General features: G+C 39.2%; 1 protein-coding gene across 4 annotated transcripts in view; it reads right to left on the bottom strand.

Moving 5' to 3' along the window:
• The window catches only part of LOC127126262 (uncharacterized), a 30458-nt gene extending 17297 nt beyond the window's left edge, over positions 1 to 13161 (bottom strand). The window contains exons 1-6 of one of the 4 annotated variants that reach the window (XR_007804938.1): positions 13001 to 13158; positions 12823 to 12903; positions 12675 to 12734; positions 12337 to 12507; positions 8324 to 8392; positions 3269 to 3932 (exon numbers count right to left, since the gene is read on the bottom strand). Coding sequence is in view for 2 of the 4 variants with exons in the window: in XM_051055154.1 (XP_050911111.1) it covers positions 8375 to 8392; positions 12337 to 12507; positions 12675 to 12734; positions 12823 to 12903; positions 13001 to 13078 (408 nt within the window). In the remaining 2 variants the exon portion in view is untranslated. Of the gene's footprint in view, positions 1 to 3268; positions 3933 to 4374; positions 5953 to 7116; positions 8393 to 12336; positions 12508 to 12674; positions 12735 to 12822; positions 12904 to 13000 lie in introns of those variants that run through there. The other 3 variants (XR_007804937.1, XM_051055154.1, XM_051055153.1) reach the window with 3 other exon arrangements.
• Positions 13162 to 17024: the final 3863 nt, after the last annotated feature.

The following is a 17024-nucleotide window of genomic DNA, read 5'->3' as shown; positions in this document are numbered from 1 at the left end:
TTGATATGACCAGGCGAATATCTCCACATATTCTCTCAGCATCTCAATCAGCCTCCTCTTGACAGAGTCCTCTAAAGCAGCCCCAATCTTGATTTCTCTTTTGGCGTCCTCAGTACCCAAATTAACAACCTCCAACTCCTCCTGATGAGGTTGGATGACCCTTTCCTCCTGCTTCAGCAATCTGACCAATTCTGCAGGGAGTTCACAGTCTTCCTCACTCTCCTCTTCAGCTTGGTAGATGGGATTGTCGAAATCATACTGAGCCATAACAGAACTGTTCATAGTGAATGCCATAAGATCGCTTCTGCATGTTTAATGCTTTGTTTTAGAAAAAAGAGTTCAATAAAGTCACAAAAAACAAAAACATTGCCATTTTTATTGTTTTTGAAAAAGGATGAAAACAAAAAATAGAAAGACAGGGATCACAAAGTTTGATTTCAAAAAATGTCCTTCATTAATGATAATCATTAAAACATGATGAGGCCCTACAATGAATCACTACGCCTTGGGCAGAACGTAGGATTTTCATGCAAAATGACAAAACAACAGAAAATTACTCTGTCAGAAGAGTAACTTGAACCACTTCTTCAGCCGTCCAGTTGTTGATAGACCCCCCTGGTGCACACGGGCGAACCCAGTTGTCCAGATCACAATCACTGTCACAGTCTTCACTACCGGTTGCAGAGACGTCGCCATGATTCATCAGCCCAGCGCTGGTAAAAGTACTCGGACCCGCTTGACCATTCTGCTCTGCTTGGAGAGGCTCATAACCAACGCCAAATTTGTCTTCTTTGACAGGCAAATCCACCATCTTGCCCCAGCCTTCAGCTTTGCCAGAATCAACAACCTCCTTAGCCTGCTTGTAAGAAGTAATTGAAGCACCTGGCTTCCTCTGCTCAGCGTACGCCACTTTCTCAAGAGCCACAGTCTCAAACGCCTGGCATAAGGTTTCGTGGATCTCGCCATCCACCTCAACATACTTGAACGAGGATAGATGACTCACCAGAATCTCTTCTTCACCGCACACAGTCACAATCTGACCGTTCCAGACATACTTGAGCTTTTGATGGAGAGTCGACGAGACTGCCCCTGCTGCATGAATCCATGGACGCCCCAATAAACAACTATAGGCGGGCTGGATGTCCATAACATAGAAGATGATATCGAATACCTCAGGACCTATCTTCACAGGCAAGGTAACTTCCCCACACACAGAACGTTTGGATCCGTCGAAAGCACGAACGATCAGGTCACTGGGAGTAAGCACAAACCCTTCCACATCAATCTTCTTCAGAATCTGCTTAGGCAACACATTCAGCGACGACCCGGTGTCTACCAATACGTGAGACAACACTGCCCCCTTGCACTCCATGGTGATGTGCAAGGCTTTGTTATGGTTTCGCCCTTCAGGCGGTAAGTCCAGGTTGGTGAATCCTACACCATGCCTGGTGCTCACATTGGCCATCACACCCTCCAGTTGATTGACAGAAATCTCCTGAGGCACGTAAGCCAGATTCAACATCTTCAGCAAGGCATTACGGTGTGCCTCAGAGCACAACAACAGTGAAAGTATAGAAATCTTGGACGGAGTTTGATTCAACTGATCTACAATCTTGTAGTCACTCTTCTTGATTATCTTCATAAACTCCTCCACGTCCTTCTCAAATGACCCCTCGGGCGCTTCCTTCTGGACAGGCTCTTCCTCAACCACAGCTTGCTTACCCTTTGCTTTGGCGAGAGCCTCAGCATTATTGTCCCTCAAAGGCTGCGGTGCGAACAGACGACCGCTTCTGGTAAAACCTCCTGGACCCCCTACATTATCCACAGCCGGACCAACAGTTGCAGGAACTCTATTCGGTAAACCAATTGTCACTGGAGTTTGATTCACTGGTCTCGTCTGACTTTCAGCCCTTCTGTAACTGCGGTGAGCATTATCATACTTCCACGGCACGGCTCTACTATTCTCAACAGCCCTTCTTCCAGACGCGGCGATAGTAGTTGGAGCACTGATGGTTACAGGCACGGAAATGGTAACTGGGGTACCATTTGTTGCAGGTGCACTAACGACCCTTTGTCCACGTTCTTCAGACGGTTTAAAGTAAATGGTGATAGTTGACACTGTTCCACGATCTTTTACAGCCCTACTGAATTGCAAACAACCCTCATCCATCATACCCTGGATACCGGCCCTTAACTGGTCGCAACCATTCTCAGATTCTGCACAGCCCAAACAATCCTCATCACAGCCCGAGTAGACACCCCCATTCAGCAGACGGCCCTTCACAACTAGCAGAGAAGTCTGAACATCATCAACATTAACAACCAGATCTTCAGCTTCTTTCCCCTCAATATTGTTCACTCTATGCCCACCATGCTGAGGCATAGGGTTGTTTACGACGTTAGGCACTGGAGCGAAGTTGATTGCCTTGGCATCGATCAAATCTTGGACCTTGTGCTGGAGAGCCCGACACTTCTCAGTATGATGCCCTGGTGCCCCAGAGTGAAAGTCACAACGGACGTTGGCGTCGTACCCAGGAGGCAATACTGTAGGCGGAGCCATTGTACGCAACTCAACCATCCCCAACCTGAGTAGTTCGGGCAGCAGTTCGGCGTACGACATGGGTAGCGAATCAAAACGTCGATCAGGCATCCTTTGTCTGGGCTGATACGGACGTTGCTGTTGTTGTTGTTGTTGCGGTTGTTGAACTCTTTGTTGTTGTTGTTGACGAGGTTGAGGTGCCGGAATGGTTACTGCAGCAGCTTGACGGTATTCACTTCTGTTCTGATCTCTGCGGTGTTGAACAGCATTAGTTTCACCCTCTCTTCGACGAGGTGCCCCAGCAAACGGCTTCTTAGAAGAAGAGGAACCAGCATCTTGGATCTTCCCAGTTTTAATCAAGCTCTCAGTCCTCTCTCCACAAATGACAACATCAGAAAAACTACCGAATGGGCAGCTCCCCATCCGGTCCATAAACACACCTTGAAGAGTACCGATAAACATATCTGTCAACTCCCTCTCCAGCATAGGGGGTTGAACTCTAGCAGCCAGTTCACGCCACCTCTGGGCATACTCCTTGAAGCTCTCATTGGATTTCTGACAAAGACTCTGCAGCTGAGTCCGGCTCGGTGCCATGTCCATGTTATGTTTATATTGCCTCAAGAAGGCCTCACCCAGATCCCTCCAACAGCGGATAGAATCTCTCTTCAATTCCATGTACCAGTCCAAAGAAGCCCCAGATAGACTATCTTGGAAAAATACATCCACATCTTTTCATCATCGGTATACGCAGAGATTTTTCGATAATAAGCCTGCACATGGGTGCGAGGGCAAGAAGTACCGTTGTATTTATCGAAGGACGGTGCTTTGAACTTGTAAGGGATTCTCAAACCTTCCACCAACCCCATATTGGTAACATCAAAACCGAGAGAATTCTGACATTCCATAGCTCTAATTTTCTCAGCAAGGGCATCAACTTTACGATCCCTCTCATTAACCCTTCCCAGAACGTCTTCGTCTTCACTGAGCAGAGAAAACATATCCTCTTGTCTGTCAACAATCGGAGCAGGATTACGGGCCGGGGCACGGACTGCTCTGGCATTAGCGGCATCTGGAGCAATAGGTTGACCGTTGATTCGAATACCCCCCAACTCATCACCTACAGCATAGTTGTTGATGGGTACAGCAGCAGCAACATTGTTATCATTGACCGGGCCTCCCTCTGGCGGAGCATGGTTGACCGGTGGAATTGCAGCCTCTTGTCTCTGAACCATGGCTCGAAGTTCTTCTTGACCTTGTGCAACCCCTTGCATCATATTCATAAACTGGGCCATGTTAGCCTTCATCTCAGCCAACTCTGCTTGAACTTGATCCATACCTCTCTGTTGATTCAGTCTTGTTGAGTAGCGGTGCGGACGTTGATCAGCTATCCTGCCTGAACAGGAACCAAGAGTGAGAAGTCACGACCAAGAACACCTGTTATGCAAAATGATATGAGTATGGTGCTAATGATGCGTATGATGCACATGATATGTTCATTCCTCAGGCATTCAAAGAGCCTGAGTCATCCTCAAAAGATGGCAACCTGCAGCAAGAACAACATAGAAGCACAGAAACAACATACACAAGAGTGATGAGTACAAGGTGAAACCAACAACCTCATCTATATGAGTAACAGGATCATACAACAAAGTCGACAAAGAAAATCCAAACAATCGGAGTACAACAATGAATCCCATCCAACAAGCCTGGAGGTGATTCTCAACATACATATCAAAGATACAAGCTAAGACAAACGGCCTCCCGGAATGAGAGTCTTCAAGTACTGACACTGGTCTATCAACAGGTCACATTCTGAACATTCTGGCAAAAGAGTGATCTTCTCCTTCAGTTGTCGTCTAAGCTCTACCACTTCTCCTCCAAGGTGGTTCTCTGATGCCTGTCTCAAGTCTACTTCCTTCTTCAACTGGATGTCTTTATCTCTGAGTTGCTTCTCCAAGTCTCTGATCTTCTTCTGATAGCTGGCCTCAACCCTCTGCAACCTCAAGCACTCCCGGTGTTCTGCATCTAACATGCTCTCCACCTCCTCGTAGGATCTCTTCTTGCTTCTCAGTCTGCTAGCATCTTCTTCTCGCACTCCTCTGAGTTGATGAGCCAAGTTCAAACTATCAGCTTTGGCTTTGTACAGCTCCATCTGGGTATCTTGCTCCTTCCCTCTCAAACGGCGATTCTCCATCAGGCTTGCTTGTAGTGCTCCGCAGGCACACTCTCAGCAAGGATCAAAGGTGGTTGCTCCTGCAACGGCTCCATCCTATCGTAGGGTAACAACAAAGTTTCTACTCTCTCCTTGACCCAATCAGTGTAATCGGGCATAGCAACGGCAAACTTCTTCCCTAAGACAGATCCATCCTTCACACCAATATACTTCCAAGCTCTTCCTATCTGCTCCAATCTAGCCGGGTCACTCTGCTTCTCAAAATACACACTTTCAGCTACCTCAGCCTCAAGTGGTCTTCCCTTCATCACAAACCCCAACTGGCGAAGAGAAAGAACCGGGTTGTAATTGATGCAACCCCTAGTCCCTACGAGTGGCACATTACGGAATCCTCCACAGCTCATAATGACGTTACGCACATCCATCCGGTAAGATTGCCATCTGATATCATAGGAGTAAGAGACATAACCCTCTGAGTCCACTTATGCGTGCTCTGAGCATCCATAAATGGTCCACTGACTGGCAGAAGAGACAAGAACCATCTGAGCAAAAGCGGGAGACAACACCTGATAGCCCCACCCTTACCATGCCTACTGTGAATAGCATAGTAAGTGTCAGCTAATAGAGTAGGAACTGGATTTCCTCCAATGAAAATACTGACTGCAGCATAGTCAACAAAATTGGGCATACTCGGAAACAGGACGATCCCATAGATCATGACGGCCAACTGAGCATGAAAGGCTTCCCAACTTCCCTTCTCTGCTTCTTCTCTAGCTACCCTCAACAGAAACTTCAAAGGCAATCCTACAACATCCCCACTGGACTTCCAACTATCACTGACTTCCTTGATACCCAAATGGAGAGCTCTGGCAACAACTCTGAAATCAACCTCCTTGGGCACATCCAAGAAAGGAACCTGATACCGGACCGGGACACTCAGCAGAATGGAGTACTCCTCAAGAGTAGGCGCCAACTGATAATCTTGAAAGGTGAAACAATGAAGCTCTGGGTCGTAGAACTGTAGAAGAGTCTGCAACGGCACCGGATCGACTACCATCTTCAACAGTGTCAGAATATCTCCATACTGGTCAACAAACCCCTTCTGGTTACCACTGGTCATAAGGTTGCTCAACTCAATCAGAGACGTCAAAGGTTCACGGTGAAAGCTGTAGGAACAAGTCTTCCGCTTCAACTCTGGGACTGTTGCCATCTCTATCAGTGAACAAGCTCTGGAATGTACCTGAGAAATGATATGCATGCAGGGATTAGTTTTTTTTTTTTTTTTTTTTTTTTTTTTTTGTATCTTTTTTATTGCGTTTCTTTTGAAAAATAAATATGCTATGATGCAAATGATGCAGACACGACTGGTTGGCTGTGTCTCTCAGAACACAGGATCAAAGCTTCGGCTTGAACTCGGAACCACAAATTCATCTGAAACCCAAAGTCATCTGAGACCCCAAATTCTGAACCAATAGTCACCAACAGGATCACAAGTCACCAGCAAGTCACCAACAAGTCACCAACTATACCTGTAATAATGATCATTCCCTCCCCACTCACGGGTGTCATCTAGGCCAGGGTAAGGTCGAGAGAAACGCAGCATAAATAACCTTTCGCAGAATATCATCATATACACACCCGAAGTATGTAACGATAATATCCCACCAGGGTCTGAACTGCTCGTGATATCAATGTTCCGCTAAGTGGCGCAATACCACTCGCTTCCCATGAATCACTCTATTCCTAAGTATCCTAGATTTCACTCATAGCCTGGGTATTGGGCCTTTTACCTCATGTAACTCCCACCCCAACAGAGAGAAACAGACAACCAGCCAGCCAAGTGAACAGATGAATATGAATGCAAACATTAATACAAACATAAATGCAAACAATAAATAAATGAATGCAATAAATACAAGCAAAAGCAACCAAACCCTATCCTAGAGAGCGCTAGGAGGGACTCGCTTAGGGAAGATGGACCAGCACAGGTCAACTTCTCTAGTATCCCCAGCAGAGTCGCCAGCTGTCGCATCACGCGAAAAACCGGCGGGAAAACAAGAACAACAGAGCCGCCACCGTGCGTTATTTATCCCAAAAAAGAGGGAAAGGAAACGCTCAGAGTAAACCTGGGAAAAGAACATGGTCTCGCGACCAAAGAGAATGGGTTCGGGAGTCGGTTATTCGAAGGGAAGGTATTAGCACCCCTACGCATCCGTAGTACTCTACGAGATCCACGCACAAAAGGAAGGATAAATGGTTGCTAAACAATGCTCAAACACACACACACTGGCTGAAAGAGACAAAGAGACTGACTGAAACTGACTCGGCAGGATGTCGCATCCTGGGCCTACTTAGTCTATCAGGCATAGACATCAGAGTCGAAGTAGTTCGGACTGGGGAAACGACACATGCTCGCTAGGATATCGCATCCTATGCATACGTATCTTCTCGGACGAGAGAAGAATCAGAGCATTCGTAGCTCGGCTGACACGCACACAAACAAACACTGGCGAAGGCAAACGTGGAGCCTGAATGCCAATCACTGGACTTACATCAGCATCCGAACCAAAACACACACAAGAAGGCAAACATGGAGCCTGAATGCCAATCACTGGACTTACATCAGCATCCGAACCAAACACAACGCACACTGGAACCTAACTGCCACTCGATGGACTTACATCAGCTTCCAAGCACACAACAGACAAAACAAAGACACGGGCGCCCGGAGAGATCTGCTCATCTCCTGCCTACGTACCTCATCTGGTATGAGGATCAGGGCGACGTAGTTCCCCTACAGAGGGATAAAGGACTAGCCTAACCAGATAACAGAGGGAGACACAACACTAGGGAGACTTCGACTCGAGCCTAGATGTTGTCATGCAAAATCAACCCTAAGTTAAGGTTTCTAGCTAACTGGCACAGGGAGCCAGCCTATCCTAGTCATGACTTGCACAGGAAGCAAGCCACACCTACACTTAACTTGCACAGGAAGCAAGCCAAGCAAAACCTAACTTGCACAGGAAGCAAGTCTAAACTAACCCTAACTTGCACAGGAAGCAAGTCAAACAAACATACAAGCACAGATAGCACACACTATACACAAGCAAGTGGCTCAAACAAGGGTTAGGTTTTAGTCGAGGGGTCATATCAACCTCAACAAACAAACCTCTGGAACTGGGTGAATGTGCTCTTAACCTTGCCATTGAGGGGCCAAGGTGAAGCAGATGAAAGGTGAGTGAAGATGAGACTTCACAGCTCTTATCCCTGGTCTGGGAGAGCTTAAGACAAGAATGTGTGGGTTCAGAAAGTGGGAACCCTTCTACACATTTGAAACTGACTCAACTGTACAATTGTACAAGATCTTGGGTTCGTATCTGCAATGCATCAACACAGTGGTGTGAGCAAAGCAGATGACACACAGAATAGCAGGGGATAGGTTGCATATCCCTTGGGTTCTGCCAATTGCCTCTTCACTTAGGAGGTCTTTGACTCTATACAAGGACAAATGTAAACAGTCACAAACATTGCCTCTTAAGGAGGACTTCAGACAGTTGTCTGGCCAAGTAACAGGCCAGGTCTTCCAGACTACATGAAGATTAGAAATATACCTCAATGCAAATTGCTTATATAAGCAAAGCAAAGCAAAAGTTCACAAGTAACTAAGCAACTAAAAGCACCTGAAATAGTCAAGCAGATGTTAGTATGCAACTCAAATCAAAGCAAAAGGAAACAGACATTAACAGTTAGTCAGAAGCAAATGAATGTGCAAGGCACAAGGCTTAAGGCTTAAGAGCCAAGCCACCTACAAAACAAAACATGTTAGTCATGGTATTTAAGCAAGCTCAATCAAAAAGAAGTGGTCTCATTGGTCATTTGTTGGTCAACCTGAAAACATGAACTCAAAGGTGAGCAACAGGACCACTAGGGCAAGCCTAGGGTCAAAAGAGAATGAAAAAAGTCAAAACAGCAAAGGGCAAACATCCAAAATCATGTTCAAACAATCAAGAATCAATGCCAATTGGGTTCACATTCATATCAATCATCATCATCATTTCATGAACAATTTAGGTCAAAGTGTTGCAAACAGAAGCTCATAGAAGTCAACAGCAAGACTTAACTCAAAAGCAATCTTAAACATTTCCAAAAATCACCAAATAAATCATGACCAACCCTAACACATAGCATGGTAAGCATGTCAAATTTCATCTCATTTGGACAAGTGGAAGGCAGTCAATGAAAATCAGAAAGTCAAAGCAATTTTGAACATGCTCAAAGAAGTCAACCAAACATGCATCCACTTAGAAAAATCATAAATCAGAAATGGTGTATGATAAATGAATGGGACTAAAACCATGGCAAAGCTTAAGATGTCTAGTAATCACATATGAAATTTCAAGTCCATCTAATAAAGTATGAGAATTTCACAAATGAAATAGGAACAAGTGTCACAAAAAGTCAACATATGACCAAGCAAGGGAGAAAATCTCAAACAATTAGGAAATGCCACAAATAAATCCAGGAAAATTCACATGTAAACTAGACATACAAAAGTAGGTTCATGCAAAAAATCAATCCAATTGGAGGTCAAGAAGCATGGTATCAAAAATCATGAAGTTGCACATCAATGGTGTGACACAAATTGTCACACCCTAATTCAAAAAAACATAACTCACAAACCAACAATGATAAATTCACAAACTCTACACCAAAATCACCATGAGTGTGTCTAGTTTAAGCACAAAAAATTTGGGAGCCATTGGATAAAGTATCATCATTTCACAAATGTTTTGGCAAAGTGTACAAAATATGAGCACATGTCACAAACCCTAATACCAATTAAAATCCACTCATCAAAAAAATCTGGAAAAAATATGATAAAAAACTAGAGATTGTGATGAACATGATGCAAAAAATCCCATGAAATTTGGATTTAAAATGGACGAGTTATGAATTTTGTAAGATGATGTATCAAATTGAAATAAATATTGAAAACACACATTATTCAATGAGACATGGGGTCCGGGAATGGCAAACTTGTAATTTCCTGGACCTTTTAATGAAACGCGGCGTTCCAGATGGCCTGCGTGTCACACGCTGATTCGTTACATGGCCAAAAAACACCAGAAAACATGTAAGGCACGACTTTAAAGATTAAAACACGAAATCTGGGAAAATATTTAGGGTTCTTCAAGCTTCAGCCACTGTTCATCATCATTGATGAACGAACTTTCCAGAAATTCGCAATGTGCATACCATTCGAACAATCAAACCAAGCACAATCATAATCCCAAATCCAAATTCATTAAAACAAACTGAACACAAAGCAACAAGCAAAAACATTCATGAACATCCAGCTTTTAAAACCGAGTTACTCACTCCATACTCAACCAATTTTCATGATGTAAAGCTCATTGGAATCAGCACAACAAGGCCTACCTAAAGCATGGCATGGTTTTGGAAAAGGTTAAAGTCGAAAACTCACTTAATTTGCAGAACAGTGGTGATTCAGATGTTGTTTGGCTTCCTTTGCTCGAAACAGCTGCTCAACACACTTCCACAAGGTGAATGGTGAAGGAAGCTTGGCTTAGGAAAGCTTGAAATGGTCTAGAACTTGAACTGCCATTGCTGAGTTCATGGAGAAAACAGTCGAAGATGAAGCTTTACAGTTGAAGAATACCACTTGCAATGAGTTTAAAATGATGGTATGAGATGAAGTATCCAAACCCTAGCTCGAGTTCTTTTGGTTTTTTGACAGAAAGTTTACAAAATGAAGAATGAGCAAAAATGAGAGAGATGGATTTTCTTCTGTTAGAATGTGGCTGCTACTAGGGTTCACAATGACAGAAAATGATGTCCAAATACTCTGTTTAAGAGTACAAATCACAATCCATGGAAATATGGGATAGAGTTGTTGAGAAATGTACTTTTTTTTCAAGTTTCAAGCAAGTTGGCATGGGTGTATGTACTTGCACGAATTTGACTTTGAACATGTCCAAAATACAATTTCAGATCAATTCCCAATGGCCAAAATGATGGAAAAGGTTTATTTTAAAAAGTCAAAATTTCACTTCACTTGAAATTAATTCAAGTAAGTCAAAAAATGCCATTTTGATCCATAAGGTTTTGGTACATGAAAGTTACATTTTTGGAAAGAGGGGATCAAATGTGACTTGTAGGAAAAAACCCCACCCAAATTGGCCAAATGGTTTGAGAGATATGGCCTTTTGAAGTTCAAGAATTTCTGAAAATGATTCGATCATAACTTGCCAACCATACATGGGAATTGAGTGTTCTTGGACTTTTTGGAAATGGGAGAACAAGATCTTCAACTTTCATGTTGGGCAAAAATTCATTTGAAGCTTGTATCATGATGTAAGTTTGAGGATCAAGACTTTCCATTTTTGGTAAGTTTCAGTTACAGGTCCAGTTTCCATTTTTGGAAATTTCTGATCTGGCTTCAAATTCTTCCATGATGGTATTTGACATGATATATGAGGCCTATATGGACATGAATAAGCTCTCTCAAACCATTTCCATTCATCAAATCACTGATTAAATGGACAGTTGACCAACAGTTGACTTTTAGGGTTTCTGACTGACTGTGCATTGACTGATGACTTCTGAACATCCAATCCTTGACCAAAACACTTCAAATGGGTCCCCAAGTCATGTGAACATGTTGGACCAACCCTAGGGCCTTGGCTCCTTGAGAAATGCACTTGCTTGCTTGACTGACTGATCTCCTGACCAGTTTGACCTAATTCTCTTGATTGGCTTGCACTTGAGGCAAAAGGACAATGCAATGTTATGCAGTGGACCATGATATGCTATGACCTAATATGAGAATGTATGTACAATGATGGGTGCAAATTTGAGGTGCTACAATATTTTACTCGAATTCAGACAAATACAAGTTGGTTGGTTACTCTGATAGTGATTGGTGCGGAGACATAGACGATCGAAAAAGCACTTCTGGATATGTGTTTTTCATGGGAAATACTGCATTCACTTGGCTTTCTAAAAAGCAGTCAATAGTAACACTTTCGACATGTGAAGCAGAATATGTAGCAGCATCCCGGTGCGTTTGTCATGCAATATGGCTCAGAAGATTGATGAGTAAAATGGAGCTAGAACAAAAAGATGCAACAATAATACAAGTTGACAACAGGTCAGCAATTAAGTTAGCAAAGAATCCAGTAAACCATGAAAGGAGCAAACACATTGACGTTCGCTTCCACTTCATTCGAGAACACGTGAAGGAAGGAAATGTCGAATTGAAGCATGTAGCAAGTAAGGACCAAGCAGCAGACATTTTCACAAAACCACTATCAAAGGAAATCTTCGACAGAGGCAAGAAATTGATAGGCATGATGAATAGAAGAAACATTTAAGTTTACAGAGGAGTTTTGTTGAATAAACTTTAAATGTTATAGTTAATGGGTTTTATTAATAAGTTAATGGAGAGATTTGAAAGGTCAAGAGATAGTAGCTAAATTAATAGTATTTATTTATTTTTATGTTTCCTAGAATAGCTAAAGTTTCTGAGTCTGTATAAAGACCAAAATGTAATCTAATGAAAAACAGAAGTTTACAAAAGAGTCAAATTTAGACGACTACTTACCTCGTCAATATGACTGCTTTTCTTTTTCTGCTTTTTGATGTAGTAATTGTTGTCGTGGTTGCTAGATTTTTGTATTGACATCTCAGGTTCTTGTTTTCCCTTTTCATCACACTCGCCCTCACTATTTGTGATCCACTCTCCACTCTCATAGTTGATATGTGTTTTGTCAGGCTGCAGTCAAAAGTCATATATATATATATATATATATATATATATATATATATATATATATATATATATATATATATATATATATATATATATAAATAATAAATTTGATTTTTCAAAGTTACACATAAATTATCTTCCTAAGTAAAATGGATCCAATGATAAAATACCTGTGTAGCATTAGTGTATGTCAAGAACGCAATAGTTCTCAATAACTCCTTAGTAGAAAGCTGTTAATGTCAACACTAGAGACATGTATATCACAAAAGAAAGGAAAAACACAAAATAGAGGAATAAATTAACATGGTCTGTTCTTGCCTCTGTTTGCTTCTCAGGAATTCTGGCTGCAGCTGATCCTCGACGCAGTTTTCTATACACAACTGGATTTGGTTGTCTTGCCTTTGTTGTGAAACAAAATGAAAAGGTTAGGAAAAGAAAAGGAGAATACAGCTTCTAACAGTTACAAAGTATGAGAGAAATTGGTGCATAAACTTACTGGCTTTCTTGGAAGAAACTGCTTATTGTTGACATTATTCTCTATGTCCTGTTCTGAAGCTGAAATAGAATCCATCATCAATCTTGAGGATCTAATTAAGATTAAAAGGGTATATAACTATTTATAGTATATATTAAATGGAAAATAATTTAAGAACTCTGTTGAAGAAATTGCATAGAAATTTCAAATCGGATCAAATTGCATATTTATTGGATTATAAGTAGGGTTGGAAAATGAGTAGAGTTGAATTGAATTCGTTTCAGATCGACTCGACTCGTTAAAAATTGATTAAGTTTAAATTTTTTTTCGAGTTCGATACGAACTTTTTTTTAAATTCAAATTCATTCCGTTATAAGTTTATCAATAATTCGAGATTCAGTTGGTTAACTTTACAAATTAAAAAGATTTTTTTTAAGTCTATTTTTTAATTAAATCTTTAAATTTAAATTAATTAAAATAAAATTTAAAAATAATATAAGGGTATATGCTACGATTTTTAAAAAGTTATATTTTTTTAAAGATAGTTTAAAACAAATTGAAGATATATGTTTTTTTTAATTTAAATGTATTTGTATAGGATGTAGATTTTTTTAGAAAATATTTTTTTAAATTAAAATCAATTTAGAAGATGTATTTGATTTTCTTAAATTTAAATAAATTTAGAAGATATTTTTTAAATTAGAAAATATATGTTAAATTATAAATTATTTTCTTAAAAAATATAATTTATATGATATTTATTTTATTTATATAATTATTTTTAGAAATATTTTGTTCACTTGAAAATATAAATTATCAATTAAAATCACTAGATTAAAAAAATATATAGGTAAAATTTGAAGTACATCTCTAAATCTACTCTTAAAGATAATAATAATTATTTTCATATATAATTAAATTAATCTATGAATTTAACGAGTTGAATTATATATAATTCAATTTTAATTATTTAATTAATAAATTTGAGTTTTTTTTTCCTATTCAATTCACTTGATTAATAAATTTAACTAAACGATTTAATTATTGAAAAACAAATTTTCAAGAGAGAGAGGTGGTTTTCAAATCACTCATTGACTAATTGACTATATTATCTGTGGGATTAGAGTGGAGATGCCGAAAGGAAGTTGCTTAGCAACAGCTTGTATAAACTTTATGTCACGAGTATTTTGTTTTTGTTGACTTCTACAAAATAAAATAAAAGTGATGGTTATTCTAGGACTCGAGTTAGATACTATTGAGATTTTTAATGGATATACTTTTGAAGTGTGATTATCATTTGAATAATTTATAATCCTTTGAACTTGGAATAGGTATGCATAAACTGTTTCCTGTTTATATGTTTTTTTTTATAATTTTAATTATATATAATATTAAAATGTTTGTAAACCAAAGTGAATTCAATTTAATAGTTGGAAGCAGTTTCAAATCAGTTCAGAACTATTTAAAATCAGTTTTAATTATAAACTAGATTTTCAATGGATTTTTTTATAAAATTCATTTTTTAGAGGAAATAACAGTTTTTTTAGTGTGATTATGGTGCAATTCAATAGAAATTAAATAATATAAGTGAATCAATAGAATTATTTTTTAATAAAACTAAACTATATCTCAAATCAATAAAAAAATTATTGTAATATAAATTAAAACTAAAAAGAGAGCATATACAAATTAAAAGAAAATGGTAAGAGTAATGGTTCAGTTTTTTAAAAAACAATTTGGATTAATTAAAATGGTCTTTCAATTTTTATTAAATGGTTCTTAGAGAAATAATTTTTTTTCCACACCCTTACTAATAATAAGGAGAAATATATATCATTCGTAATCATCAAAGTATTTGTTGGAATTCATTTTGATAGAATAGTATTTAATTATTTTCTTGATTGATTTAAGATTCTCGTTTTTCAATCTTCTCTCAAGTGATTTAACTACACATTGATTGCAAGGTAATTCCCTCACACAATGATTTGAGAAGAAATATCTTTTTTTAAAAGTAAAATGAGTGAGAAGATAGAATTAAGAGAGTATGAGTTGAAGTGAAAGAATGAAGGTTTATTGATTTTTCTATCAACGAAGAATTTCTCTCTTTTGTGTTTTTTCTCTCTGTTTACAAATGCAATGTGTCTACCTATTTATAATGAGATTACTTGCGCATCAAGTAATCTCAAACTAGCTGACTTTGACTAGCTATATTCGACTTTATCGAATACATGCACCTTCATCTACTAAAAGCTATATTCGACTTTCTATCGAATACATGCAGATTAAACTATTACAAACCATATTCAGATATTACTCTATTGAATACATTCGACTTCGACTATGTCGAATCTTGCACTTTACAAACATGTTTAACATGAAGAGTAACATATTTAACACACCACTTAATTCATTGTATCTAAGATATATACATTCATCATAGTTCTCAAACTTTTGAACAATTCCACCAGCATAACCTTTATCATGATGTCTGCAATCTGATTCTCAGTTCTTCAATGTTCCAAGTTCAGCTTCCCATTAGCTACTTGCTCTCTATGATAATGGAATCTCATCTCAATGTGTTTGCTTCTTCAATGTGCTATCAGATTCTTTGCCAAATTGATAGCTGACATGTTATCAATCTCTATGATCATTGATCCATGATTTTTCACATGTAATCTCTTCAATCAGATTCACCATCCATGTTGCTTGACATACACAAAGAGAGGCAGCTGTGTACTCAGCCTCACATGATGACAGAGCTACAACTGGTTCTTTTCTTGAGCTCCAAGAAACTGGTGTACCACCTAGCATAAACACATAACCAGTTGCGGATTTTCTATCTTCACTATCACCACACCAACTTTAGTCAGTGTATCCCACTAGTTTGCATTCCTTTCCTTCATTTGTTGCAGAAAACAAAATGTCATAGTCTAGTTTTCCTTTGAGATGCCTTAGTATCCTCTTGGTGGCTGCAACATAGGATACCTTTGCCTTTTGCATGAACCTACTCACCATACCTATATTGTGTGATAGATCAAACATTGTGTGACAAAGGTATCTTAATGATCTAATGAGTCTTCTATGATGTGTTGGATCAACATCATTTTCATTCAACTCTTTCATCAATTGCAGTCTTGGTTCAACTGGTGTTGAAGTTGCATTGCAATCCTTCATCTCAAATCTTTTAAGAATTTCACTTGCATATCTTATTTGGTGCAACATTAAGCCTCTATTACTCTTATATAATTTGATACCAGGGAAATATGAAATGTTTCCTAGGTCATACATTTCAAATTCCTTGCTCATGACACTTTTGAAGTCTTTGATATCCTTCTTGTAGCTACCTATTATCAACGGGTCATCTACATAGAGACAAAGTATGAGCAGTTCACTCATACTTATTCTAACATATACATCATGCTCACTTGTGCCATTTACAAACTCCTTCTCCCTTAGAAAACCATATATCCTTTTATTTGAAGCTCTTGGAGCTTGTTTGAGTCCATACAGGGCTTTGTCCAACCTGTATACCTTGCTTTCTTGACATTGCTGCATAAAATTGTTTGGTTGTGCTACATAAACTTCTTCATATAAGGGGCCATTTAGAAATACACATTTCACACCCATCTGACATACATACCATTTTTCTATGCTTGCTAAGCCAATAATCAACCTGATTGTTTCGATTCTAGCAATTTGTGCAAAAACTTCATCAAAGTCAATTTCTTCTCTCTGAACAAATCCGTTAGCTAGAAGTCTTGTTTTGTGTTTGGTTACTTCTATTTCACTTTGTACACCCACTTCACACCAATTGCCTTCTTACCTTGTGGCAATTCGACTAGTGATCAGGTATTATTGACCTCTATGGATTTCAATTCCTCCATCATGGCTTGCATCCACTTTGAGTCCTTCAATACTTCAGTTACATTGAATGGCTCAATATTTGCATAAAAAATGTAGCACCCCTATTTTTAATTAAATATTTTATTTAATTATTGGTGTGTTTATATGTGTGTTATTCGATATATTTTAATTATTTATGTTA

The sequence above is a fragment of the Lathyrus oleraceus genome, chromosome 3 (genome assembly GCF_024323335.1).
Source record: "Lathyrus oleraceus cultivar Zhongwan6 chromosome 3, CAAS_Psat_ZW6_1.0, whole genome shotgun sequence".
Taxonomy (NCBI): domain Eukaryota; kingdom Viridiplantae; phylum Streptophyta; class Magnoliopsida; order Fabales; family Fabaceae; genus Lathyrus; species Lathyrus oleraceus.
The sequence above is the reverse complement of the archived record's forward strand: the minus strand, read 5'-3'. Positions and strand labels throughout refer to the sequence as shown.